A 17,977-nucleotide genomic window follows, 5' to 3' on the forward strand; every position below is an offset into this window, starting at 1 on the left:
TATCTAAAGGAAGGTCAAAGAGTGAGGGGCAGGCATGACACTTTCACATAAATATATCAAATTATGTAATAAAATACTGTGCAACTTTGAACATTCTTAGGTAGGAACAATACTTTTTCCAATTTTAACACAGGTCCTATCAGGCCTGTATTGATCAAGCTTAAATGCAGGTCCTGTAGAACCAAATACAAGGTTTTGATTAATTTAATGTGTTGACATTAATCCTTTATGAGTGCTAATAAAATTATAATATCTATCATCTTAAAACTCATGTCTCAGTTTTGTATAACACATAAAGAGAGCATATTAACAAATTCATAAATCATACAAGGCAAATTTTTAAGTCTTAATATTTTTAAACTGTATTTTATGAAATCAAAGACATTTTGATGCCATAACTTTACTGATCGTACCAGAAGTATCAACAGAAGGTGTTCATAAAGCTAGGGGAGGTCTGCGATCTGGCTGATAACAATTATAAGGTACTATCGCTTGTAAAATATACCTCCAAAACAGAGATAAAAATCTGAAAAAGTATGTGGCTTAGAAATGATAAAAAAGAGTATTGTGCTAACATGTTTGGCCAATCAAAATGTTAATATTACTAACAGTCACCTTCATCTGAACCAAATAACTCAAGATTGATCATTATTTATTATTCCCATTTGGGTACAGGATGAATAAACATATGCTGAAGATACTTGAAGATGCATTCTCTCTAAATGTTAGGGGTCTATGATCTGGACATATACATCTTTATGATATAATAAATAAATCCTATTGTAAACAAGTTGTGGTCCAGTCATAAAATGCATTACTCTGCGGAAATAAAAAAAACTAATTATACAAATGAATTTTGAAATATTATTTCATGAAAGAAGCCAGACATATACAAAAAAGAATCATTAATAAATGGAATCAGAATTCCACTTGCAATATTCAAAAAAAGCAAAACTAACATATAGTGGCAGAAATTATAATCATAGTATCTCTCATGGGAGATGATATTAACTGAATGGCATATTGTGAAAAATTTGCTGGAGTGGTAGATGTGTTCTACACCTTGACTGCAATCAGTTACGATGACTGTATACATGTATTGTAAGATCCACGCATTTTACTCCATATAAAGCATTTTTTTAAAAGGTTATATACCCTTGATGCCTGAAAAATGCAAGGAGGTGGGATGAGAAATGAAAGGACTAAAAATTAAGAATACTTAGGTAACTGTTTTCGACTTAAGACAGCTGATCTAGACTGATAAGCAACATATATTTTAGATGGTGTTAACTTTGGAGACAAAAAAAAAATGGAAGACTAAATTGAATGGAATTACAAAAAAAAAAAAAAAAAAAAAAAACAGAATAATGCTACCTATCTAATCACCAGTTCAAGTTACACTAATACTCAAAGTATAATTTATGAAATAATATTTAGGGCAGAAGAGTAGTTACTCAAGAGACCTAAAGGAGTTAACTCCTTTAAGAAAAGAAGCTATTAATTTATCAGCAATAGAATCAAGGTACATAAATCTGACAATTCAGTATTAGTAGATGCCAGGCCTGCTACCCTTATTCTTGCTGGTATCAGCAAGATATTAATGAATCACAATTTACAACATGAGATCTTAAGTGGAAAGCAAGAAAATTAAGAACTCATACAGCAGACTGCAAGACTTAATTTAATCATTATTTAGTATTGTACCTGGGTGAAAAAAAAGAACTGCTGATCAAAGAATGTACAGTACCTATTAGAATAGTCATAAAAGCAATACAGTTTTTCTGCATAAAATTTATAGAAATAAGTAAACTAGGTATCTTTGAAAATAAAGTTACTATATTCAAATGCACAAGAAATTTTGAGTAATATAATACATGTATTTTAATATCACTTTCTAATTCTAAAGTTATTTTTTTCAGTGATTAAGCAACTTTCTTAACCTAATCCCTGAGCCTTTTTTTTTTTTCTGTAAAAACCTAGGTCACACAGAGTAAGTTAAACAAAAACTTCTAGAAAAGAAATTCCAAAATATTTTGATGAGGTAAATTTATAATAAAACACTACGTAACTAATATAAAACCTCTGTAATTTATATTTGACATAAATCTCAAACAAAAAGGTAAGGTTCTCTCTTACTAATTAAAAATAAAACCCAATGTATCCAGTAGATTTCTTTAACATATTACTCAATATTTATCCTAAGTGAATTAAAAATCACATAGAAATTATAAGACCCTCACTGCTAAAATAATTTGAAGAAAGGATTAAATCTCCTTTCAACTGGGTAATTTTATGAAGTCAAGAAAACAGTTACATAATAGCTAGATGGCTAAGCGAGCCTTAAGAATGTAATATTTCTAATGTGTCTAGCATTAAGTTCAAGGACAAGTTAGAAAAACTGTGGAGTTAACTTTTTTTTTAGACCAAATCTCGCTCTGTCTCTCAGGCTGTAGTGCAATGATGCAATCTCAGCTCACTGCAACCTCCACCTCCCAGATTAAAGTGATTCTCCTGCCTTAGCCTCCCAAGTAGCTGGGATTACAGGCACCTGTCACAGTGCCCAGCTAATTTTTGTATTTTTAGTAGAGACGAGGTTTCACCATGTTGACCAAGCTGGTCTCAAACTCTTGACCTCAGATGATCCACCCACCTGGTCCTCCCAAAATGCTGGGATTATAGTGTGAGCCACCACATCTGACCAGGGTTAAATTCTTAACGAAATACAAATAGACTATCCCAAGTATCAGGAAATATAAATTACTACGTTTTTCTAAAAAAAACAATACTTACGACTACTTCCAAGTTCTTCAAACAGGAACTTCACTTTTTCCCACTCTGTGGAATTTTTGTTATTAGGAACATTCAATGGAACAAAGGCACTACAAAGAAGAAAATAATTGTTTTAATTGCTTTAAAAATAAAAAGTTAAATGGTTTGAAACTTGAATATTTTTCTCTAAAACAATAAAAAAATCAAATCTGTACTACACACAGAGGGGAGTGAAGAGTTTCCTATCTATGCATTTATTTCACTGCAAATTTGTTTTAATAGTTACATTAATGCATTCAGTAAAGTTAGTTTCCTTTGTAATCCCATACATCTTTTGCACTGAAAATACTAATTTGTCAGTTATACTTTAATAAAGCTGAGAAAAAAACAACAAATAAATACATAATATTTCGAAAAAGACTGTAGCTTTAAGATGACCAAGACAAACCACAAAAAAGGTTAAGGATATCTGTATTAAATCAGTAGAGCAGAATATAAATATATGCAATTATTTTAATATATTTATATGGATAGGAAGAAACAAAAGAGATACATTAGAATAAACAGTGAACGTCTCATTGTGGAATCGGACGTGATTATTACTTTCTTATTAGTATTTTCCTATTAATATGTCTTTCAAGATTCTATCCAACAGACACAATGAAAGTAGTTTCTATTTATTTTTTAACCCATGGGTGAAGAAGAACTTTAGAAAAAGCAGAGACAGACAGCATCCTAGGAGCTGCTCTAGGACATTACACTGGGAAAAGATAGAATAAATATATGTTCACTTTATTATCTAGCCCATATCAATAAACAAGATAATCAAGAGATTAAGGTAAAGAGCTGGGTATCCCTTAAGTAGCATAAGTGGAGAAACAAACTGAAGTAGGAATTAACTCTAATATCACGTCCTTCCCAACTTAATTTTAACCGTAAACGAAGTGGTAAGATTTATCCTCTGTTGTAAAGAGGATAATTTCCCAAGAAAATTCACCCTTCCTCTTGATGATACATGTTCAGTTCCTCAGCAGAATTATCTAGCAGTTCAAATATTCAAAAATGAGTAACATCAGAGGAAACCTTATATAATCAAAAAAACTAAAAAGTCTAAGTGACCCACACCAGAATGACTTCACAAAAATACTTTGAAAGCATTTATCAGAGAGTTAACGTGAGCACTTAGTATTTTAGGTATAAACGAAAGCACAAATCCAAAGCAGATTCCTAAATTACCACCAGGATTTTATAATCTAAAAAACAGACCTAAAATATTTTCACTTAAACTAAGAAAACACCCATAAGTAGAACTCAAAATATGCCAAAGGAACTAATTAATCAACACAGACCCTGGCCTTATTACTGTAGGATCTTGATGAGCCAGGTTTTCCTCTTTCAATGGAGCTGAGGTAGAATAAGAAGACTCAGAAGGCAAAGCAGCATCTGACTGGTATAAAAGCATGTCAACCTTTTAACCATAAGAAGGAACAAACCACTGTTCATCAGCCAAATATCAGCCCCATAGACAAAGAGCTATAAAGAAAAAGGAATACCTCCCAATAGATGAAAAGGCAATTGAAGTCAAATGAAGTTATAATATAGATATATCAGTTCTGAGGAAAGAGAAAGCAATTAAGATTATCAGGTATTTAGTATACTAAATGAAATGGTGATGACACTAAAGTAACCAAGAGTTAGAATACAATGGAATTTGTGTGGTAAAAGGGTGCATATAGTTTTAAAATCTCAGCCCTTCTAAAAAGAAACTCAATACAGGGCACCTCAGCTTCCAAAAACAACGAAGTACTAGATTAACCCATTTCTGCCTGGTGTTCCATTATAGGAATACTAAGTTTGTGGGAATTATTTAATATTTTACTGCTCAAGGTCATCACCAAGGTCTGATTTTTCAACCACAAAAAAATCTACAAACTTTAGCATAAATGGGTTAAAATAAAACTAGAGCCCAGTATGATTAGACTTTTCCCTCATGCCCTTGAAAATAATAAAACTAAAAAAACTGCTTAGCAAAAATATTTTCTACCCAATCTGAGTCACTGAATTAGCTTAACACACATTATCTCTTCAGAAAGAGACAAAGGAAAAGCTAATGAATTGCAGTAGATATGAAATGGAAATGATGAATTCAGCAGAACTGAAAATAAGATGCTCACTTCCTATACTCTACCACCAAGTCAATTCATATTTATCTTCCAAACAGTTTATGTTTCTTCCTCTCTGTTCTCTTTGTAACCACTATAGTTCCAATGCTCACGTGAATTTACCTGAACTTATATAATGGCTATTTAACTGATCTTCCTACCTACTATTTACATACCACTTCTCCAACCCAACATCCAAAATCCTCTTTCAATACATCCTTCACAGTGCTGTAAGTAACTCTTAGAGCAAAGTCATATATATTTATTTTCATGTATTCATGTACAAAAATATGTACATATCTTCACTGTCTTTTAATTACTCGGTAGGACAAAATTAAAAATTTCTTAAACATAGCATGTAAGACCCAGAGTCTACTTACCTGGCTAATGTCATATCCTGTCACTCGACCACAGGAACACTTGAAACCTACCACTACACTTTTTTTTGAGGGGAGGGGAAGTCTAAATTCACATCATACATTTTATGATATTCTTCACACACTCCATGTTAACCTCAGCCTCCAAGTTAATATATTTTATAGACTGAATTATGTTCCCTAAAAATTCATATTTGCTGTCTCTCTGCTCCCCCATTCTACAGACAGTCTCATCTCAGCAGCACCAGCCACATCACTGAGACACCATAGTGAAAGTGAAGGCCAGAGTAAATGGATTTGGCCACAGTGGGTGCCTGGTGACCAGTGCTGCTTTTAACTCTGGCAAAGTGAATACTGTTGCCATCAGTGGCCCTTCAGTGACCTTTACTACATGGTCTACATGTTCCAGCATGATTCCACCCATGGCAAGTTCTAGGGCACTATCAAGGCTAAGAATTGGAAGTTTGTCATCAATGGAAATCCCATCACTTTCTTACAGGTTCAAGGTTTTACTAAAATTAAATGGGTGATTTTTGCACTGATTATGTTGTGGACTCTACCAGCATCTTCACTACCATGAAGAAGGCTGAGGTTCACTTAGAACAGGGAGACAAGAGGATCCTCATCTCTGCCCCTTCTGCTGATACCCCCATGTGATGGCATGAACCATGAGAAGTACAAAAATGGCATCGAGATGGTCAGCAATGCCTCTTGCACCATCAACTGCTTAGCCTCCACTCGCCAAGGTCATCCATGAAAACTTTGGCATCATGGTGGCACTCATGACCACAGTTCATGCCATCATTGGCATTTGGAAGACTATGAATGGCCCCTCTTTGAAACTGTGGTGTGACAGCTGTGGGGCTCTCCAGATCATCATCCCTGCATCTACTGGTGCTGCCAAGGCTGTGGGCAAGGTCATCCCTGAACTATAGGAAGCTTACTGGCATAACTTTCCATGTCCCCTCTGCCAGTGTGTTGATCACAGACCTGACTTACCATCTGGAGAAACCTGCCAAATATGATGACATAAAGAAGATGGTGAAGCAGGCATTGGAGGGCCCTCAAGGGCATCCTGGACTACACTGAGCAACAGGTTGTCTCCTCCAACTTTACTAGTGATGCTCATTCTTTCACCTTTGATGCTGGGGCTGGCATTGCCTTCAACAACCACTTTTTCAAGCTCATTTTCTGGAATGACAATGAATTTGGCTACAGCAACAGGGTGGTGAAACTCATGTTATACCTGGCCTCCAAGGAGTAAGAGCCCCTGGATCACCAGCCCCAGCAAGAGCACAACAGGGAGAGAGCGGTCCTCACCTGCCAGGGAGTTCCTGCCACACTCAGTCCCCCACCACAGTGAGAATCTCCCCTGGACACAGTTTCCGTGCCAGATTCCCTGAAGAAGAAGAGATCTAGGGAGCTCCACTATGTTATGTACCATCAATAAAGTTCCCTGTACTCAACCCTCCTAAAAAAATTACCCAAGGCTGGGCGCAATGGCTCACACCTATAATCACCACACTTTGGGAGGCTGACGTGGATGGATCACTTGAGGTCAAGAGTTCAAGACCAGCCTGACCAACAAAGAGAAACCCTGCCTCTATTAAAAAATACAAAAATTAGAGGGGTATGGTGGTGCATGCCTGTAATCCCAGCTACTCAAGCGGCTGAGGCAGGAGAATTGCTTTAAACCCGGAGGTGGAGGTTGCGATGAGCCAAGATCGCGCCATTGCACTCCAGCCTGGGTAACAAGAGCGAAACTCCGTCTCAAAAAAAAAAAAAAAAGAAAGAAAGAAAAGGAAGGAAATTAGCAGGGCATGGTGGCAGGTGCCTGTAATCCTAGCTACTTGGGAGGCTGTGGCAGGAGAATTGCTTGAACTTGGGAGGTGGAAGTTGCAGCAAGCCGAGATAGCATCATTGCACTCCAGCCTAGGCAACAATGCAAGATTCTATCTCCAAAAAAAAAAATTCCGTACATTGAAGCTCTAACCCCCAATGTAATGGTATTTGGATATAGGTCCTTTAGCAAGGGAATTAAGGTTAAATGAAGTCATAAGGGTGGAACCCTAATCATCCCATGGCATTGGTGTCCTCATAAGAAAAGGAAGATACATGAGAGTGCTCCTTCTCTCTCTCTCCCTCTCTCTCTCTCTCTCTCTCACACACACACTCTCTATCCCACACACACCCCACCCTTCTTTTCCCCCCTCCCCTTCTTCCTCTGCAAGCACAAAGGAAAGGCCATATGAAGACAGAGCAAGAAGGTGGCCTTCTATAAGCCAGGAAGAAAACTCTCAACAGAAACCAAATTTGCCAGTATATTTAACATAGACTTCTAGTCTCCAGAACCATGATAAAATAAATGACTGTTATTTAAGCCACCCAGTCTATGACACTTTGTTATGGCAGCCAAAGCAGACTAATATATTATACGTTATTCATCTTTTTTATTTGTCAAGTCAGCTGACCAATTCCCATTCCTTCAAATCTTAACTGAAATATTACTTCCTCTTAGATGTCCTGATTCTGCAAGGCAGAGTAAGAACCTACTCCTCCACCATCTGGTATGTATCTGGTACCAGAGCACTTAAAGTAATTCAAGGTATGTATCTGCATGCCTCCGCAATGTAAACCTAAAGGACAGAGACCATGATCCTCCACTTTTACCCCAAAGATCTAGCACAGTATCTAACATGCAAGTGTTCCAAAAACATCTGAGCTACATGAATTAGTTAAATCTAGATCACAGATTTGCCATAAAATTATCTAGTTCTATTAGCAAAAGCACATCACTTAAAAGAAACTCTGAATATGCCACCTTCAAAAATATTTCAAGACCTTTTGTCAATCACTTAACCTAAATGCACACCTCTTTCAAATATTTACATATGGTACTGAACACTGTCCTGGATGACTGAAACACTAACAGTCTTTAATTCACTATTCTTTTATTCTGGCTGTTGAAAGATTTGTAGTTTTATTGATGATTCTCACTCATGTTATAAATTAGGAGTTGGCAAACTACCGGCTGCCTGTGTTTAGAAATAAACTTTTCCTAGAACACAGTTGGGCTCTTTGTTTATCTATTGTCTATGATTACTTCTGAGCTATAAGAGAGCCACAGAGACCATATAGGCTGTAAATCTAAAATACTTACTATCTATGCTTTAAGAAAAGTTTGCCTATTCCTGCTCTAGATAATTCAGGTTTACATACAAGGGATCTCATTGTTAACAAGGGAAATTAACATAAGTAGATTTGGCTTTCTAAAACAGCCAAAAGAAAAACACTTTAAAAATATACTTGGTAGATAAAAAAATAGAAAACCCACTAAAAAATGTATTTACAAAAAGTACTCCTTTTCATGACACATCAAGGCAGGTAAAAAGAATTGGAAGTATGACTTGACTATAAAACATGTGCATTCTAAGAACTCCCAGAACTACAAAAAGTTACTCAACAACTTTATTCTGATTACAAGTTACATGTAATAAGTAATTTTTTTTATTTATGGAAAGTTATTTATTGGAAATTGTGAGACTAAAGTATAAAAGAAACTTTAAAAAACTTATTAACACACCTAATATATTTCCTAATATAAAATGAGAGACTAATAACCTATTTATAACACAGATAAATGTCTTCCAGTAACAAGCATAAATGTTAGATGTTCTAACAACTACGTAAAATGTTATTGATATTACTTTAAAAACGAAGAAAAATTAAGAAATCTGTCAACAAATATTTGAAGACTTATAGGGTCAAATCTGAAAGACGCACAGACAAGGATTTTTATCCAAGCGTTATTTATAAAAATGGGGAAACATCATAAATGTCTGAGCAGTCGTCACCAGAAGATCAGTTAAATATATTTTTGTATCCTTAGAAAGAAATGCAATGTAGTCAAAATTGATGGATCACTACACTTACTATCCTGAAGAGTTGCCCACAATATGTTAACAAATAGATTACCAAGGATTATATAAAATATAATCACATTTGTATAAAATTAAAACATGCAAGGTGCCTGCAAGAAGGGAGGTGTACTCTGCATGCATTCAAGCACATAAAAATGTCTAGATGAAACAACACAGATAAAACTGTTAAATTGCGGCTATTGTTCCTTGGAGATACAGAAAGTAAACTGTTCCTTTTTTGACATATTTTTCCCTAAATTTTTCTGAATGATCCTTTTATTATTATTTTTCAAATACTTCTATTTCCATGCCATGGCAAAAAAAAAAGAAAAATCAAGACTTACCCAACTAAAAGAAGCAGTGCACAAATCAAAGCAAATCCCAAAGTATACTTGAGTGCCGTTTTAATTTGCTAGACACCGAGAAGAAAAAAGTATAACATTTAGCAAGCCTTTTGAAATATACAATATTCTTGCAATAGTTTAACAGTTCCTTCACATCAGATATACACTTATAGTCAACAGTGTAAAGTTTCACTTGTTGAAAAACAACCTTAAAATTTAAAGAAAACGGGTATACTACATCTTAAGTTATCTTGACAAAATATGAGATTTTGAAAATCTTTTCAATAGTTAGGGCCTTGTAAAAACCAATCCACCTAAAGCATAGTTAATGCTCCAGCAGGCATCTTCAGTAAAATTATCAGAATATGTAATAAAAGATTCCCCTAAACAGCAATCAGAATCTACAACACCCCAACCCAATTCATCAAAATGGTTTATAACAGTAATAAACACAATATACACATGTTTGTGTTTCAGTATATATATGTGAGTATATATATTAAGTATATTTGTGTATATGCATACTCGCATATACATATATAAGTATATAGGCACATATATTTATGTGTGCCTATATACTTATATACATTAATATATATTTTGCACATATATAATGTTTATCATGCCAGGCACTGATCTAAGAACTTCACATATGTTAACTCATTTAATTCTCATAACAATTCTAAAATAGGTTGTTCTGATGTCTACTTTAGACATAAGGAAACTGAAGTCCAGAGAAGTTAATGATCTGTCCTAAGGTACACAGGTCATAAGTGATTAAACAAGTACTTAAAATCAGGAACTTAGGAATTTAAAACCTATGCTTTGCTTGGTGCCCATAATGTACTCACTCTAAAGGCTAAGAAAAGCAAAAAAAGACAAAGTTGGACATTCTGAATATGAATAAAAAAGTTAATAGTAATCTCATTTAAATTAGTCAGAAATAACATTTGTCCCCTCAGACTAACGATGCCTCTAAAAATCATCTTTTAAAATTTGAATTCATGTTTCACATAGTAAGTTCTTGTTCACAAAGGGGGGAAGATATTTTTAGGAAAAAAACTAAAGAAAAGGTAAAGAAGATCCTAAGATCAACCAAAGGGTAGAAGAATGTGCACTTTGGAAGAAGTGAAAGAGACCACATAAATCTCATGGAGATTTTATTAAATGTGTAACTAGCTACCTTATGTTACACATCTTGGTTTTTCCAACTATAGAGTATCTACAAATAACAATTTGGACTCTCTTTATAAATATTTAAATGTCTAACTTTTTCCTCTAATACTGCATTGATTATCATTCTAGAAGTCATTTAAAATATTGTTAACTTACTTGCTCCTAATCTTAATGCAAAGGCTCTTGAGGTTTTAAGCAGGATTAAGCATGATGCTGGCTTTTGACTGAATACATTTATTTCTGTATTTAAATACAAATGAAAACAAGGTATAAAACAAAATCTTGTAACTCAAAAAGACATTAGTCTTATTTTTCAACTATTTCCCTAAAATAAAACGTGTTCAACTTTGACAAATACCTTTTAATATACATTTTTTTCTTTGACCTATTGATTACTATGTATCAATAGATTTCCTGATTTTCAGTCATCCATGCAATTGTGAGGCCCAACACGGTTATATAATATGAATATATTTGTAAGATGCTCCTGAATTATATTTACTATTATTTTGGTTAAGATGTTTATACCAATACTTAAGTGATATTAGTCTGCAGTTTGAACATGTATGTTTGCTGTATTTGTCGGGTTTTTAAAAAGTCAGTCTTATCCTGGATTAGTAAGAACAACCTACAAGTGTTCTTTCTTTATGCCTCTGAACAGGGGCCAGCAAACTACATTCTGTGTACCACATCTGATGCACCTTCTGTTTTAGTGGATCATAAAATGTTCATTGCCTCTGGATACTTTTAACATTATAATGGCAAACTTGAGTAGATGAGACAGAGACCATATAGCCCACAAATCCTAAATTATTTAATACCTGGCCTTATATAGAAAAAATTCTATATGCCTGATCCAGAATTGCTCTGTCTAAAACAATAGTCACAAGCCACATGTGGCTAGAAAGCACCTGAAATGTGGTTAGCTTGAATAAGTGTAAAATACAACCCAAATTTCAAAGACTTAGTGTGAAGAAAAGAAATTTAATATTTGATTAATAGTATGTTTGGCTATATTTGAAATGATAATATTTGGAATATATTATGTAAAATTCAATGTATAATTAAAATTAATTTCAACTGTTTCTTTTCATTTTAATGTAGTTAGCATTATATTTCTATTAAACAACACTGCTCTAGAAAAAAATTCAGTCATGTCATTCTCTGAAAAAGCAGGAAATAATATTTTTATTTCCTAAACTGAGACCTCTAAAATAAAGATACTTACAGTACATTTGCTAGTATCATCATCATCCTTTTCTTCATAATAGAAGTAAACAAAAGGAATCCAGAAGAACACACAGAATAATATTACAGAATACAAAGCTGTGGAAATAAATAATAAACTGAGTTTTACTAAATACATATGTACTTAATCACAGTTATCTATGTGTGTGTGTGTGTGTATATATTTACTTACCAAGTTCACTCCCCTATCTGATTCCTTGTTCTCATAATTCTCTATATATAGTATATGATGCCCAAATAGTCTTCTCTGTCCTATGTCCCAAGAAATCAACAGTACTATCAGAATAACAAAACCATAATTCAAGTTAACTTTGGGGAAATTTATAACAATAGTAACAACTGGGTCAAGAACAATTGTGGCAGCTAACAAATGAGCTCTTACTATGTATTAACTGCAATACTAAGAATTTCCTATCAACCATCTCATTTAAATGAGCTTTAACGTTTGCCTTCATTCCAATTTGAATTAGAGTACACTTACACAACATTTGCTATTCTGGCAAGTTAAAGAAACAGCTATAAATAATACTGTCTTTTTGATATAAATAATTTTCTCACCTTAAGTTTTAAAAATATGTAATATTATATAACTGACCTTACCCAAATCAAAATAGAGAAAAGGTAAAAAGAATAGTAAAACAGTAAAATTAGATTCTCTATTTTCCCACCAATGGACACTGGGGTTACTTCCACATTTTAGAATTTGTGAAGAATGCAGCTATGAACACAGAAGGACAAATAACTCTTCAAGACCCTGTTTTTAGTTCTTAGATTAGATTCAACATCAACTGATACAAACTACTATTTATCTGCTTTAAAAAAACATTAATTTGAAATCATTTTAACCAGTAGTCAGTCAAAGAGTTTATTAAATTCAACATAGAGCTTAAGTTAAGCCAAAGGTATAGTACCTTTAAGTATAAAAACAGAATAAACATTTTGAGACTTAAGCCTAAGAAACCTGTTTTTAAAATCTGTATATTCATTCATTTGCTTTTACATACATTCATGAAAAATAGTAGGACTAGTATAATTACATAAAGCAATTACAGAATTATAATCATTGTATTCCCTTATAAAAGAAAGCAACTGTTACCATCCCAGACCCATTAGGATGGCTACTAACAAAAAACAGTAATAATGATAAGTGTTGGCAAGGATGTGGAGAAACTGGAACCCTGTGTGCTGCTAGTAGGAACGTAAAATGGTATAGCAGCTGTGGAAAATGGTATGATGTTTCCTAAAATAATTAAAAATGGCATTACATATGATCCAGCGATTCCACTTCTGGGTATATGCGTGAAAGAGTTGAAAATAGGGTCTCCAAGAGTTATTTGTACACCCATGTTCACAACTGCATTGTTCACTATAACTAAAACATGAAAGCCACCCAAGTGCCCACTGATGGATGGATAGAGAAGCAAAATGTGGTATACACAAAATAGAATATTATTGATTCTTAAAAAGGAAGGAAATGATATATGCTACAACACATATGAACTTAGCATAATTAGAAGGACACTATGCTAAGTGAAATAAGCCAGTTACAAAAAGACAAATATAGTATGACTCCACTTAATATGAGGTACTCAGAGTAGTCAAAATCATAAAGACAGAAAGTAGGATGGTGGTTGTCAGGAGAGGGGAAGGGCAGAATAGAGAGTTACTGTTTAATAGGTATAGTTTCGATTTTACAAGATGGAAAGTGTTATGAAAATGGGTGGCAGCAATGGATGCATATTTTGAATATATGTTAATACCACTGAATAGTACACTTGAAATGGTTAAGAATCTAGAAAAAATGCATGTTAGTAATGTATAATAAAAATCTAAATTACTTATTGTCTTGGAAGAAATGATTTTAGAGTTAAAGAGTTTTCTTGACATTTGCCAGCACTATCTCATTTATCTGGCGGATATTTATGATACAGCCCTACTACATGCAATACAGATAAAAGAAACTCAAATCAAACAGGACCCTAAATAATTAACAGAGGGGCAGAGTTAATTTATATGAAGCAATCACAAAATTACTGTCAACATAATGAATTTGGAACTATAGACACACAGGTTTTTAATATTATGAGCAACTAATAGTGACAAATCTTTTAGGGCAATGAATATTGGTGTTTGTACCACAAACTAAAGAGTAGTAAGTTTTAACGTTTCTATTGCAAAACTAAGAGCCAACAGAAATAAACATTTATTTACAAGGAACGTAAACAAATTTACAAGATATAAACAAACAACCTCATCAAAAAGTGGGTGAAGGATATGAACTGACACTTCTCAAAAGAAGATGTTTATGCAGCTAACAAACATGAAAAAAAGCTCATTATCACTGGTCATTAAAGAAACACAAATCAAAACCGCAATGAGATACCATCTCATGCCAGTTAGAATGATGATTATTAAAAAGTCAGGAGACAATAGATGCTGGTGAGACTGTGGACAAACAGGAACACTTTTACACTGTTGGTAGAAGTGTAAATTACACATCAACCATTGTGAAGACAGTGTAGCAATTCCTCAGGGATCTAGAACCAGAAATGCCATTTGACCAAGTAATCCCATTATTGGGTATATACCCAAAGGATTAGAAATAATTCTACTATAAAGACCCATGCACTCAAACATATGTTTATTGCAGCACTATTTACAATAGCAAAGACTTGGAACCAACCCAAATGCTCATCAATGATAGACTGGAAAAAGGAAATGTGGCACATATATACCATGGAATACTATCCAGCCATTAAAAAGAGTAAGTTCATGTCCTTTGCAAGGACATGGATGAAGCTGGAAGCCATCATTCTCAGTAAACTAATACAGGAACAGAACACCAAACATCAAATGTTCTCACTCATAAGTAGAAGTTGAACAATGAGAACACATAGACACAGGGAGGAGAACATCACACAGGAGGAACTGTTGGTGGGGGGCATGGGGAAGAGGATGGAGAGCATTAGGAAAAATACTTAATGCATGCAGGGTTTAAAACCTAGATGATAAGTTGATAGATGCAGCAAACCACCATGGTACCTATGTCTACCTATGCAAGAAATCTGCACGTTCTGCACATGTATCCCAAAACTTAAAGTGAAAACAAAAACTGTAACAAGTATTCCAAAGCTTTAAACACTTAAATACAAAATGCCATTTTTAAATCACCCTAAATACCATGCCAATATTACAGTTAAAATAACCAAGTAATTTGTGTGAAATAGAAAAAAAAAAAAACTGAATTAGCACAATAGATTTGAGTAGGCTTACAGCCTCACACCAAAATTTTTGATAAACTGATGGGTGGAGTAAAGTTTAGCTTCAGCCTGAGTATGCCACTTGTGTATGTTACTAGGTGGGCTTGGCCTTTAGATAGGAAAACAGCCTGATGACTATTTGTATACACATTTCTTGTTCTCCTAATCTTGTGTGATGAACAATCTTTTGAAAACCTAAGTTACCATTATATTTAATTTGTGTAGCAAAGTATAAGACAAATTCCTATAACTCAATAAAAAGACAACCCTTTAAAAAAAAAAAGGGCAAAGACTTTGATACTTCACATTAGAAAACACATAAAATGGGTGGGTGCGGTGGCTCATGCCTGTAATCTCAGCACTTTGGGAGGCCGACGCTGGCATATCACCTGAGTTCAGGAGCCTGAGTCCAACATGGCCAACATGGCAAGACCCCATCTCTACCAAAAATACAAAAAAAAAAATGGCCAGGCATGGTAGCGGGCACCTGTAATCTCGGCTACTCAGGAGGCTGAGGCAGGAGAATTGCTTGAATCCAGGAGGCAGAGGTTGCAGTGAGCTGAGACTGTGCCACTGCACTCCAGCCTGTGAGACAGAGTGAGACTCCGTCTCGATTAAAAAAGAAAATATACACAATGGCCAATAAACACATTTTAAAAGGCGCTCATCACCATAAGTCATCAGGAAAATGCAAGGTAAATCTAAATGACTAAAATTAAACTGGCAATACCAAGTATTGACAAGAATGCAGAACAACTAACACTATCATACTTTACTTGTGGGAATCAGGTACAACACTAAAAAAAACTGTTCAGTAGTTTCTTATCAAGTTAAAAATATACCTATCATGTAAGCCAACAATTTTCTTACTCTAACAATAAAGTACAACAACTTACGCAAAAGGGCTTTTGCCCAGAGAAGCTTGCTTGATTTGCAGAGTCCAGGGCATTTATTGGAGACTTGCAATACAAGCACATTTGCCTAAGTGACCAGCTTTGATTACCAAAACTACAGACTCCAAAAAAGGAAAGCAAGAATTCACCAAAAATCATGTTTTGCACAATATAAACAAGTTGGTACAGCATGGTTCCATACCCAACTGTACAAAATCACCTTTCAATCAGTAACATAGGGAATACACAAGGGCTAAATTCCTAGTAGTTAGTTAGTCAAAGGTAAGCCACACAAGCAGGACCTCCCTGAAAACATTCAAGCATTCAGCAATATTAGGTCTGTTGAATTAACTCTTTCACAAGAATGACGTTCACAGAAATATTATACAGCGATCAAAAACTTGAAATGATACAAATGATCATCAACAAGAGGATGGATAAGCAAATTGAATGATATATTCACATAAAAGACAATCACAGCAATAAAAAAAGAAACATGAGACACAGATGGATTTTATAGACCTTGTGCTGAATAAAACAAGCCCGGACACAAGAGTACCTTTCTATGAGTGAACATAAGGAAGTGCTGGAATTGGCAAAACTAATCTGAGAAGTCAAAAAAATGGGGCAGCTATTGACTATAAAAGATGTATGGCAACCAAAATTCTCATGTTGCTGGTAAGAGTACCTACAAAAAGTTTTTAGCAATCAATGTCTGGAGAAATGAAGTGGAGAAAAGATGCAATTCTCAAGAGACTATAATATCCCTCTAGTAGTCTATGATTCAAAATAGATTTAAAATTGCTCTAAATATTTCTTTCCCTGATACAACCGTCTAAGCTATCTTCTAATAATCTGACTGTTCTTTCTCAGTGTCTTTATAAAGACCTCTTTTAGCCCATAAATGTTGAACTGTAAAGAGAGAATTAAATTAACATTTATATTGTACAACATTTGCCATATGATCAGTTCTAATGTCAAGTTGAGTTTATATATCTGTAAATGGGGAAAAAAATATTGCTGCCTCCACTATCATAAAACAGGAAAAAATGCTTTTTTGAAAGTTCTACATCAAACTCATAGCCATTTCAAAGGCAAATTATTCTTCACTCTTAACAGTTATGACACCCTCATATCCTAACATCTCTAAAAAATATGCTTTTTACTTGTAAAGGTTTTTGTTAAAAGATTGCTACTAGCAAATAAAAGATAAACAGATTTTTGGTTTAGTAGACCCACTAACATCAAAGAACAGATTAAGAAAAAATTTTTGGCCGGGCGCAGTGGCTCAAGCCTGTAATCCCAGCACTTTGGGAGGCCGAGAAGGGTGGATCACGAGGTCAAGAGATTGAGACCATCCTGGTCAACATGGTGAAACCCCGTCTCTATTAAAAATACAAAAAATTAGCTGGGCATGGTGGCGCGTGCCTGTAGTCCCAGCTACTCAGGAGGCTGAGGCAGGAGAATTGCCTGAACCCAGGAAACGGAGATTACGGTGAGCCGAGATCGCGCCATTGCACTCCAGCCTAGGTAACAAGAGTGAAACTCCAACTCAAAAAAAAAAAAAAAAAAATTTTAAGCCTCATGTTCACAGAAATTCAACTGATAAAACAAGTTAGTTTTTTAAAACAACTTATCAAGAACCAGCGAAAACAAGTGAATAGAGAGCCATTCTTAAAAGGTCATAGACAAAAACTGTACCAAAGAATACATAATAATTCCTAAGATTTTTAAACATGTACAAAGCAACAATCTACCTTTTAAAAACTGTGTATCATTAAAGTGTAACTCCCATGAAAATTAACTTGTATAGATTTGTAAATTGTTA

General features: G+C 34.4%; 1 protein-coding gene across 3 annotated transcripts in view; it reads right to left on the minus strand.

The window, feature by feature from the left end:
• LMBRD1 (LMBR1 domain containing 1) overlaps positions 1 to 17,977 on the minus strand; it is a 133,568-nt gene that overhangs the window by 72,150 nt on the left and 43,441 nt on the right. For all 3 annotated transcript variants that reach the window (XM_035296033.3, XM_035296032.2, XM_078369498.1), the window contains 3 exons: positions 11,977 to 12,074; positions 9,573 to 9,640; positions 2,791 to 2,879 (listed from right to left, as the gene is read on the minus strand). In XM_035296033.3, coding sequence (XP_035151924.1) covers positions 2,791 to 2,879; positions 9,573 to 9,640; positions 11,977 to 12,074 — 255 coding nt within the window. The remainder of the gene's footprint in view (positions 1 to 2,790; positions 2,880 to 9,572; positions 9,641 to 11,976; positions 12,075 to 17,977) is intronic.

This window comes from Callithrix jacchus, chromosome 4, assembly GCF_049354715.1.
Source record: "Callithrix jacchus isolate 240 chromosome 4, calJac240_pri, whole genome shotgun sequence".
Taxonomy (NCBI): Eukaryota; Metazoa; Chordata; class Mammalia; order Primates; family Cebidae; genus Callithrix; species Callithrix jacchus.